This window comes from Hermetia illucens, chromosome 2 (genome assembly GCF_905115235.1).
Source record: "Hermetia illucens chromosome 2, iHerIll2.2.curated.20191125, whole genome shotgun sequence".
NCBI lineage: Eukaryota > Metazoa > Arthropoda > Insecta > Diptera > Stratiomyidae > Hermetia > Hermetia illucens.
In genome coordinates this window covers 1,432,161-1,444,365 of record NC_051850.1, presented here as the reverse complement: position 1 = coordinate 1,444,365, position 12,205 = coordinate 1,432,161, and the positions used below count along the sequence as shown (strand labels likewise).

At 42.9% G+C, this 12,205-nt stretch overlaps 1 protein-coding gene and 1 long non-coding RNA gene across 2 annotated transcripts; one reads left to right on the top strand and one right to left on the bottom strand.

Moving 5' to 3' along the window:
- Nucleotides 1–826: 826 nt before the first annotated feature.
- Nucleotides 827–2,718, bottom strand: LOC119648685 (syntaxin-12). The gene is made up of 3 exons (XM_038050481.1): nucleotides 2,505–2,718; nucleotides 1,143–1,843; nucleotides 827–1,078 (listed from the first exon to the last, which is right to left on the bottom strand). The coding sequence occupies exons 2-3, from the start codon at nucleotides 1,825–1,827 to the stop codon at nucleotides 900–902; spliced, it is 864 nt and encodes a 287-aa protein (XP_037906409.1). The 5' UTR covers nucleotides 1,828–1,843; nucleotides 2,505–2,718; the 3' UTR covers nucleotides 827–899.
- Nucleotides 2,719–8,097: 5,379 nt separating this feature from the next.
- LOC119647852 lies at nucleotides 8,098–8,909 on the top strand. Its single transcript, XR_005248953.1, has 2 exons — nucleotides 8,098–8,656; nucleotides 8,723–8,909. It is a non-coding gene; the product is annotated as an uncharacterized LOC119647852 (long non-coding RNA).
- The last annotated feature ends 3,296 nt before the right edge of the window (nucleotides 8,910–12,205 follow it).

The window sequence follows — 12,205 nt, the reverse complement described above, 5'->3', positions numbered from 1 at the left end:
GAACCCCAGCAAATTCAGTGATAGCGGAGTGTTGCGTCAAGCTCGCAAAATATACGTAAGATTCCAAAAATAACAAAAAGTGTGGATCGCTCCTCAAAACAAGAAGTGACCCCGGCCGCAATAAAACAACCAACGTTTTTCTTAACCATCATCTCCGTTTAATATTAAATTTTTCTTTAACAAATTGTATGCTCCAACGATAATATAATATCGAATCAAATCTTTCAAAAAATATTGACAATAGAGTGATTTGTTTAAAATAAGAAAGAGATTGGGTAAACCATTTCTAAAGCCAAAGCCTTTCGCTCCTGATAAAACGGAAAATATTGAAAATTGCTCGCTAATAACGTATTTACTTTTTTTCGTCCAATTTTCCTGAGGCCCAAATTGTTTATTTAAATTTTACGAGTACATTACAAATATTTAATACGAATTTTCATTGAAAATCAATTAAGGACACATTTCATTCGAAGCGCACATGACCGTGAGGAAACCAAATGAGTTATGGATAAAGGAAAACAACACTGAATTCATACAGACAGAATGGAGTTTTTCCCCCCAAGTTACTTCGTTCCATCCGCATTCATGCCTTACGCGCGACGTCCGACCGCTTCTACTGCTTCTTAACGAGTTGCTTACCACGTAGTTTATCGTAATTCGTTTCTTACTAGACTTTGTATTCTGATTTATTGTTGCCTCTTGGGTTGTAGATTTGTTTCGATTCGCGTCACATGCAGATCCGCTCCTCCCGTTTATTATCATTACTTTAATTGTTATAAATACTTATTTGTTTCAATGCCTTATATCGAGTATAAGATGAAAGATCATTAGTGTATAGTATTTTGTATTTGTTTGTATCTTTAATATAATAAAATAATTAAATATTTGTTTGTTACAGCTTAACTTTTCAGCTGGGAGACAATTATTCCCGTTACTATTAAACCTATTATCACAGCAATTACCAACAATATGAGAACCTTGCGGCGGTACCGCTGCCGGTATTGCGCCGCCTTCATTAGCTCCGAGGTGCCCGCCTCCACGTCCGCACAGGTGTGATCGATACTGCTCTCGATAGTATCTGCGAGAGGAGGGGGAGTGGTTATGGAAGGATTGCGCCAATCAAGGGAAGCGGGTCTACTTACCGATGCTCTGGCCCTGCTGATGCACCAAACTGCTCAGCTCGCGCATGATTTCGTTCACATCGAGCACGTCCGCCTCGATCTCCCTGATCCGCGTCTCCCGGTCCAGAACCATATCCTGCTCGAACTGCAAACCGGCCTGCAACTGCTTCTGTCGCTGGATCAATTCTTCGCGGTCCGCCGCGCTCATAGTGTTCACTCCCGAGGCAGATTCCTCATCCTGCTGCTGCGCGTGCACGGATTGCAGGAAGATCTTCTTCATTTTCGTCGCGATCTGCTGCTGGCTCGTGGAGTACTTCTCCACGACGGTCCGGAAGTCCGATGTGAGCTTCTCTACCTGCAGCTTCTGCTGCTTGTCCCCGCGCCGGACCACAGTCGCCAGTCGCTGCAGATCCTTGCTCGTCGCCTGAATCTTTATATTGGTTTGTGCCTGGATGTGATGCACCTTGTCGCGGGTCGACTGCGTGTCACGGTTCGTCCCGATTACCTTGAACGCTCGCTCCAGCTGTTGCCAACTGCTTTTCACGGTATTGATGTTGTGCGCGATGTTTTCGCTAAGAGACATGAACTCGGTCGGGCTGAATCCTGAGAAGTTGACATCCGGTATCGAGTGGATCGCATTTGTACTTGATGAAGTGGCGCCATAGTCCCGGTGGTTGGTGGGATTCGTGAGAACTCCTCGAGACATGCTGGTGACTTAGATGCTGCAATGTTGTACCAAACAAAACGTTATTTGCGTGCGGAATAAACATGCGAGATTAATTGCGCGTTGGTTTCTGCACCCAGACAACGCCTTTCTGCAGAATATTCAGTTTAGCCCGACCCGAGAGCAGCCGTCATAACATTGCTTGTGCATTATCACGGTGAGTGGCGTTCCCCGGAAAGAGGCGGACCGCAGCAGTCCCTTATCAATTAGCAATGACTAATTTCAATAAGAGGAAACGTTTGTGGGGCTTCTCGGATACCGTCACCGGTTCTTCCAAGAGCGATGCCTCAGTCCCGAGCCGGGCCTCGCGCTTGAGTCAGACTAATCTGATTGATCGCCGCCAAGTCTCAAGAGTTCGTGCTCGGTAACAAAGAAAACTCGTCGCGAGTCTTCACCGCCTGCCCATCAGCGCAGCAACCGTAACCCCGCAATCCAATTACGTGCGGCCCAAAACAAGCCACAAATTGCAGTTGTCTGTCATGTCCGCCAGACAAATCTGCACCCAGCGACAAGCGCCAGTTGCCATTCTTCATTGTTCCCCGTCCAGGGAAGAACAGACAATGAAAATGTAAAATTTCCACTGTCAAAAGTTGCAAGCCCACAGCGAATCTGCGCTTTTCATTTTCCCACGTCCCTGCCCCCAAGGGCACTTTACTCACCCAGGGATTCCGATGCGAGACCTTTTTTCCAGACGGGGAGATTCCTTCAGCTTGGATCGAAATCAACGGGAAATCGTTTTGATCGGGCCGGAGCACTTTTCCTTCACAATTCCGGACAGAACAACGAAAATGGAGCCGAATAAAAATCTCCACGCGAAACGTCACTTCTTCCCTGCATCGAATGCTGGCAACCTACCGAAGAAAGAAACGCGCTGACGAGAGACAAAAAAACAACGCAGCAAGCCGAAGTGAAGAGAGCACGCATCAGATGTTTTCCGTTCAAGAGAACGACGAGGAAATGAGGGCGTTCAGTGTTGCCAGATTGGATGGAAGGGAAATCTCGAGGCTAAAAAACATGACTTTTATTTGAGGCGGTTGGCTGCGGTAGTAAAACACAATTTTATGAAATGAATTATGAATTACTGTCGCACGGAGAAGGGCATGAGATTGAATAACATTATTATTTGCTTAATTACACAATGGAGGTTGAATATGAGTATGCGGATCTTGTTGTGATTCATTCTAGCATCCCTGAATCGGTATCTTCAGGCATGCCATGAATTAAGATCAATTTATCACTATTTTGGTTGTGACGACGATATTGACATGGAAAAAAGGCTTGTGAATGTTCGAACGTTATTTGCAGCAAGCTGTAGTTCACAGGGCTCAATAGATGTCCACACTGCGTCTTAGGGACATTGACGATATCACTGAAACGGACCATAAAGGATAAGCATTTGATATCAGTCTTAGGCGGGTTTATTCAAGTTACGCAGGCAGCAGTTCGTCTGTTTCGGCCAGGGAAGGAGAATTTATCGTTGTGGCTTCCCCGCTACGTTTTGCGGCGTAACATGGCGGCGGAGTATCAAGTAGGAGGAAGAGAACCGTTTTCGGAAGGCAAGTGGTGAGATGGTGTACGTGGGATTGGCATTCGAGGACGAAACCCAGATTTCATACACTGATCTTACGTTTTTTTGATCTATATTTGTCTCCGCTAGTATAATTTTTGTTGAAGACATAGAACGTCTTCACATCGCCTTTCGTGATTAGCGCGATGAGGAAGAGCATTTTTTTGTTTTAATTCATGCTCGATTTGCCATGAGGTCACGGTCCCTATTCCTCCAGTAAATTCGCTAAAATAAGTACGGACTAAAGTTAGTGAGAAATTGAATGTTGTTTGCTGTTGGAAAGTCTATAGGGGCAATATTTATGGTAGGAAAAGAAGACGAGGTAGACCCTGCCTAAGATGGAGCGATGACATAGGTCAGGACGCCAGACAGCTTTTAGGGATATCGAATTGGTGGACCTCGACGCAAAACCGGGATGTCTGGAGTTCCTTATTAAGGCAGGCCTAGACCGGATACCGGTTGTTGCGTCGTCGATGATGATGATGAGAGGTGTTACTTACAAATCATCCGAAATGTTGGTGTCCCGCAATTCATCTATTGATGTTAATTCGTACAGGATTTCGTAGCTCCTTATCATAGTGCACTAGGTTATATTACACAAGTAATTGCTTCTGGTTTTTTCATATTTTTCAGTTCTATTATAGTATCCTCGTCTACGCTGGGTGATAGGTTGTTACATAAGGAGATGAACTTAAGCCAATAATAGGAAAACACGACGGACGGAAGGATTTTAGCTCCATTGTATTATATTCTCACTTGTACTTGTTCGTTGTCATTCCGCGTTTTTCCTCTGGGTAGTTAGCCCTCTCATTGTCTCCATAATGCCCTATGCAATCTTCTAATAATACTGCTCCGCGGTAAGCGTATCTTGAATTTCCAGGAAGGAATCCGCTAGCAACTGGAGTCTCGACAGTAGGAGCATCTCCCGAAGTTTTGGCAGTTGCGCTCTTATGAGTGCCGTGCCTGGGTTATGTATTCGGATTCTTGCAATCTCCTCTCCCCAGTGCAACGCGCCGGTTCTCCTTGCCCTAGTGGTACTTGGAACAGACCAACAGGAATCTGACTCCTCGAGAACACTAGTTGTCCCTGAGCTCCCTCTACGCTACAGTGCTCAGAGGTGAATTCGTTTCCCAGTATACCATCAACTGTGATACCAGGTCTATCTCTTACTACCTGGATATAACACGGTATTCCATGTGTAGTTTTAATGTTGCCCCGTATTTGACTAAGGTTTCCCCCCCCCCCCAAATGGGGTTTGTAAAATTCAAGCTTCGTCTTGATTTATTGCGGTCCCTGACTTTACCGATTTCTCCTTTATTATACTTACTTCTGCACCCGTGGCGATGGCCAACTCCAGCTCACTCCGTGCCTCTACGTCTAAAGGGACCTGGACCGATGAAATTGTCTTACGCGATACACGGGTATACCCTCTTATGCTACTTTTGTTGGCCGGATTTGTGAATTTTAATTCGTAACGGTACACTACAGGATTACAGGTCCGTGTAGTAGACAATGCGGTCAGCATTGCGCTCGCCCGAGATTATAATCCTGTTTTGACTCAGATACTTATTCACAGCTGAGTCGACTGCGCGATCAATTTGAACGGAGGTCCTGTATATTACAAAAGGAAAGTTTCGACAATATATCATCTGAGCACATTGTTTTTAATGACTAGGAGCATTCCGAACAAGGCTATACGAAGCAGCAGTCGCGGCTGTGCGGGTGGTGCAGTGATCATAATGTCAGGACGCGGTGACAAGGAGAGAAATCGCGCATGATCAAGTTGTAGCAAAAATACTGGGATGAAACTCACAAAGTGAGGCCCATTCGGAAAACATGAAGCCCTCGAGATGCTCATTATCACTTGACGCAGTTTACTCTTCGTGTGTCCGGGGTTGCAACTTATCTTGAGGAGACTGTTGTGAGTAGAGACGATCATTTCACAACCTTGGACCTTGTAAAAATGCTCACCTGCGGAAATCGCAAACAATTTTGAGCTGAGGGTGACGCAGCAACGGCAGTTAAAAACACAAACTTGTGAGAATCTCGCCCATTTTCGGGGCTAATTATTTTCATTTTGTGGCTGGTGTTTGATCTCGTTGGTGAGGTGAACGCCTGGCGTTCGTCTAAGCACGCAAAAGCCTCTCTAACTGCATCTCGAAAAGCGGCCAACCACCGGGCCTTTACTAACCGGAACAGCTTCCGACTTTATTGTAGGCAGGGGAGCGGGAAACATGGAAAACATTCGTAAGCTTATGGTAACCTGTTCAAGCGCAGCTTGCTCACCACACGGATGAGTTCTCTAGGAAAATGATTAGTTGTAGTAAAATTTAGTTGTTGTAATTATTAAGTGTAATCCGTGCACTAGCTGCGTTTAGCTCGAATGGCTTTTTTTATTGAAAATTTGAAGGAAAAATAATTAAGGCTGTGTAGCATAGATAATTGATGGTTTTACAGTTCCCTACATAAATCAAATTAAAGCGTCAATATTTTGTGTGATCGATGCCTTCACGTTTCGCCACGATCTATGGATTCGACGCTCAGAGATCAAAAGAATTTTTTATATAATTCAGACAAAGTTACTTGAACTATCGCCTTTTTGTATGGCTTAAATGTATTCTCTATTAGCTCTTCATTGGGTATTCTGTATGTTTTTATTTTGGTAATTTTTAATAAGGAGTACTTGTGAAACTAATTACACGCATAGGAGGAAAATTCTCGCAACTACACTTAGGTGTGGTTTGAGACTGCATAACAGGTAAATTTGAAATAAGAACGAATATTAGTCTAAGTGGATTGAAGTGAATATTCGCAATATTTTGAATGGATCATGTTTAAAGAAGAAAGAAGAATATTTCTTCGTCATTGTAATACAAACTCGAGATAGTAAGTTATCGGAATACATCGACTTCAGTTTTATATAGCCATTTAACATTATTTCTTTAAACTTTAATTTTCTATTTAAGAACATATTTTTGTTTTATTATTTATTTAAAATGAGAGACAACATATTTGATAACTAGATGTGTATAATACTAAATATACAAAAGAGGCACCTTTTGCTTTTTTGTCGTAAATTTTGTATCGAAAATCTTGAAATGAAAATATGAAAAATAATAAGCAAAAACACAATTTCTTCTAACGTAATTTAATATAAAAAAAATATAAATTAATTAACTTGTTTGTACTCTAAGCTCCCCAGGAAGGCGTCAGTCCTCCCATTTAACTAGGGTTCCTCCTTCATCATATCATCCGGCCCCCCAAGAAAAAGAAAAGAAGTCGGGGGCCACTCGTCGTGTAGATGCCAGAATCAGCGAGAGCTAATTCTTCCCCGTCCATCCCGCGCGCGTTAAGTTTTTATGATTTGGTCCTTTCCCTTATAAGGCCGTTTTGCATTTCAGCTCGGTTTGGATTGAAATCTTCGGTGTTATCGCTCTGCCCCGAGACTTCTTATCTCTAATAGAGTAGTTTACCCCCACTGGGTTCAGTTTTGTTGACTCAACACACGTGATTGGGTGATCGTGTCCTAAGAGGGAGATAATATGTGAGAACCAAGAATCCCCACCAGAGCTGTAGCTCCAGCAAGTGCCGTCCAGTTCCATATACTATCTCGCGCAGTCTGTGTTAACGATTGGCAAACCTGTTAGGAGAGTTTGGCTGGTTGACCGCCTTGGTGACCCCGTTGGTGCCAACGTGATGCAATGCTGAACTCCCATCATAACAATACATCACCCCACCCTTATCGCAAATGTACATTGCATAAATTCAAATTGCTGCTCATTTGCAGAAAGTTTATTCATTCTTCTTGCGTTATCTACTTAGCATTGCGGCGCATTTACCCTAAGAATGTGGTAAACGCAGGGTAAATATTACTCTAGAGGTAAGTAATATTTGGTAATGCCACCTGAAGAGTGTAATATGTAACCCTGGTTACCACGTGAGTGTCTGCTGTTTACCCAAATTATCTTCTTATCCATAATTTCTCCTTATTAAGTCCTAAATGAAGTGTACGGCAGAGTGTGCATAGCAAGTTCGCAATTAGGAAAGGTCATTCTTCCTCCACTCTGTTATAAGCGCAACGTGTGGAGTTTTTGTTACCAGAAATATGCTGCCTTGAATATATTTTACGAAGTTGGCAAAGGCGATTGGCTTCAAAAACCCATCTGGTGTCATGAAAAATTTCTTGAATTTGTCCAAACCAATACCGTATACTGTTGCATTATATAATCATCTTTGAACTCAAGTTTTCCGATCGATATGGTATGGTCGCGTAATTCGCGCTAACGAGAATTCGCTGGGCAAAATTGTACCAAAGCGCCAGCCGCAACAACGGTGACTTGATGCGCAGGATGGTGATTTTAAAACCTCGGGACTGCATCCAGATCAAGCCTTTGACAGAGCAAAATGGTGTAACCGATTAAGGCGAAGCGACTCCGAACGGGACAAAGACTGAAGAAAAAGATACTCCAATTTTAATAGCATTACACCTAATAATGAACAAGGGGTAAAATTTGCATCAACCGGATACCACCCGGCACACTTAATTTCAATGAATATTGCTATCAGAAGAGAATGAAAAAATCTAAGAATGAGTTCACAGAAAGTCAGTTATTCTTATTCAGCTCAAACTATCTCAAAACGCAACAAAATTCTACTTGAAACTAAGCGGGCGGGGAATCCCCAGTCAGTAACTTCACAAAACTATGATAATCTTTTTTATATTTTTATCAATTGGCCGTATTTTGTGCCTTTGATATTTTTACGCTTTATTACTTACATATTTCGGATAAAGCCAGAAAATCTACAGCAAAAAAAAATCTTAGTTCATATTTCAAAAAATTCAAACGCAATTCAGCTAAACTGGAGAAGAAAAATTGAAAGCTTATTCGAATACGGGCTGCGAGCGGCAATCCGGTGCGGGATTGGCTTTCACGCGCCGCAAATTCAAAGTCAACGGGGAAATTTGAAAGCTGTTTGGTGCTGAAGAGAACGACGCGAGGTAGTAGATGGAGTACCGACGGCGTAATTAAGAGAAATCGTGGATGAATTGAGCCGCTTATTCAGCAGTTGGCTGGGCTGTCAACAATCAGCTGACATTGTCGCAATCCGCTGCGATCAGATGTTTTCTTGCTTCGGAATCAGATGTTTTATCCACGAGCCGAGATTCAAACCGAAACAACAACAGCTGTTTGAATCCTGCATGGGAGCCAGGGATGATGATTGTTATTCCGGGGGTGATTTCAGGTGAGAAGCGATTGAATTATTATTAAAAGCTAGCATATAGTCATGCCGATAGTGTTTCGTTGTTAGGGATGGATTTTGGAATTGCCACCATATTGAAATTCGTATTGTAGCCATTCCGTCTTAATACAGGCATACCTCGACTTATCACGTTAACGGGTTCCATGAAAGTGCGCTATAAGTCGAAGCTTGAGAAATACAGGGTTCGGCAGCATAACTTCGTTTTTTAAAAACTCAATAAAAACTATTGTATGCATCGGAAAATATTTATTTATTTTTTATAATGTAGGTACATGTCTAAAGTTTTTATTTACATTGTTTTGAATATCAAATCTGTTAGGTGACGTCCCCCTTCTCCATACATTGCGTAAACCGATTTCTGGCGTTTGTCATGACTTTTGTTAGCATAGCAGATGTTATGTTGGCAATTTCTTCTTGGATGTTGGTCTTCAAATCTTGTAGGGTTCTTGGACGGTTCACATAAACACGGGATTTCAAAAAACCCCATAGAAAAAAATCACAAAGGGACAGATCGGGAGAGCGTGCCGGCCATTTCAAATCGCCTCTAATTGAGATAAGGCGCTCTGGAAAGTGTTCCCTCAAAACAGCCATCGATGCTCTTCAAGTGTGTGCTGTTGCACCGTCTTGTTGGAACCAAGTGTCCCCCAAATCCAAATTTTCTAGCCGTGGGAAAAAAAATTCTGTAGCATGTTTACATACCGGTCCGAATTCACTGTCACTGTAACCTCATTTTCCTCAAAAAACCAGGGACCAACAATTCCAGCTGAGGAAATTGTACACCACACTGTGACTTTGGGTGAATGCAAAGGCTTTTGATGCAATTGTCGAGGGTTGGTGTCAGCCCAGTAGCGCATGTTTTGTTTGTTAACCGACCCACACAAATGAAAATGAGCTTCATCGCTAAAAAAAACAATAGCACCCTCGGGAACGACATCAAGAAAAAGCTCACACGCGTTCATCCGAGAATTGAAGTCACGCTCTGAAAGTTCCTGCACTATCGCCATCTTATAAGGATGAAAATGAAGATCATCACGAAGAATTCTTCTCACAGAACGATCGGATAGTCCAAGGGCAGATGCGTGTTTGCGCGCAGAACGCCGTGGCGATCGCAACATTGACGCTCTCGCTGCTTCAATGTTCTCAGGTGATCTAACGGGCCAAGGGACTCCAATTCTTCCTTTTGTCGCACTTGCAGTTTGTCTGAATGTAGTGACCCATGTAACAATTGATTTGCGGTCTGGGACGGGAGCCAACGGGGCTAAATTAAAGCGATTCCGAAATGCACGCTGTGTCGCAATAACCGAACATCCGCTTGAAAAGTAAACCTCAACGGCAAAGGCACACTCCTCACTATTCCAACGCATGATGGCGACTGAACCGTGTCGGGACAAAACTTTACAGTATCCCCTCTTGAACGAGCCCACTAGCGCTCCGCTATGACATCAACTAACTGAGTGGCGCGCATTTTTAAAAAGGAAGTTATGCTGCCGCACCCTGTACATGCTCGTACGCATAGGGTAAAGAAGAGTAGAATTCTTCGTTAATTGTCGCTTGTTGCTTATGAAGTACCAAAACTAACATTTCGCATATAGCACCCATTAAGAATCAGTTCAAAATACACACAGTTGCTCAAGCCTTTTTATTATGTCCCCAAATAACTGACAGTGTGGTTTTCGAAATATTTTTTAAGGCTCTTGGATTTTCCGGATGATACACCAGTAGAGGCTGCAGTTTGAAATCGCCAGTGGCATTTCCGCCCAAAACAAGTGTAAGCTTGTCTTTCGAGACTTTGAAGCGTGGCATTGTAGCTTCTTCCTTGGAAATAAATACACGTGATGGTAAACGCTTCCAGTAAAGTCCAGTCTCATCGACATTAAAAACTTGTCTCGGGCTGTAACCGCTTTCACCAACAATACTTTTAAGCATGTCGGGAAATTTGTTCGCTTCTTCATAATCAGCACTAGCCACTTCTCCAGTCAATTTTAAATTATGCAGACCAAATCTTGATTTGAACTTGCCGAACCATCCTCGACTGGCATTAAATTCAGAGGCTTCGTTTTCACTTCTGATGGTATTGAACGAACTCTTCGCCTTTTCTTGGTTGACTGCAGTTGAAATGGGTGTGCTTCTCTGGTTCATGTCGAGAATCCAGGCATACAGCAATTTTTCCGTCTTCCCTAATACAAAGGGTCAGTGTTTTGTTATTATGGTAATTCCTGGTGAAGACATGCTTGCATTAATATGCTCAAAAATTTTTTCCGCATTCCTTTTTATCTGTGTGATAGCACATGCCTTGAATCCTGAGGAAACAACAATTGGCGCGGCTCTCTCCTTCGTTCAAACGTATAATTATTTCCATTTTTGTTTTTAAATTAATAACTTGCCTTTGTCTCTTCTTTTTAGAGGAGCTGTATCCTTTATCCATACTGACTGTTCTGTGCTAGTGTTCTTTCTGTGCTGTTATATAAAAAGTGACACTCACTCTTACTAAAAACCTCCAAATCTTCATAAACAAGCATCTCTGTTGTATCATCAAAATACGCTGGCCTTATACTACATATTTCAAACGAAGGATTTGGTCGGCCCACGGAGGTCATTCTCACTGAATAGTTATATATTTTGAAAGGGGTGACAATTGCATTGCTGGCTACGCCAGGCAGTGGAACCCATGGATAAGGACTCCTCTCCCCCCTTAAACTCAACGTTCCCAGTTTCCACCCTCTCACCAAATTTTGTGTCAATCGGTAAAGCCGTTTCTGATAAAAGTGTGCCTGTGATAGATAGACCGACAGACGGCCTGTGAGGGATTGCTAGATATCCCAGCAGGTGCGACCCCAGGTGGCGATTAGGGGCATACCTATTAATGTGTAAATATGTGTCCATGCATTTTTCTTTGTAGAACTTGGCTACCGTGGCATCTAATGCTACAAGTGTTTTAGATTTGGAGAAGGAGGAGTTCAAACGAAGCACAACCCTGGCAGGAATACTAATTGCAAGGGCAAAGGATGATGTGCTGAAAGAAAAAAGCTGGTCAAAAAAGGCGATTTCAACACCTATTACATCTGATCAAGAAGTACTCTATCAGCAGAAAATAGATCTATTCAGGAAAAACTCATCAATTTTACGACCTCCTCCAATACCGGCAAAAGAGAAAGCACATGGGAGCTCAGCAATTGAAAGAGGCGAAAGAGTCTGTTAGAGGAATAATCTGACCAAGACTCACCGAGAATAGAGCTCTGACCCAGAACTACCTTTTATGCAACTTGGGGCTAAGATAGTTGAACTGTCCGAATTCATCGAGGACAAGTACAACGTGCACCAAGCCATTAAGAACATGGTGAGAGCCATCAGATTGCTCTATAATTGGAAAGAGAACCTAAGAAAGAGCCGAACACCCCTGCCCCTTCAGTGTCACAATCAACACAAGTGAGACACCAAAGCGCAAGGTCATCGTCCTCCGATCAAGGAAGAGTATCCGAAACAAAGAGGGTGAAGCTTTATGAAATCAACATCAAATCCAGAGGAGTAAGA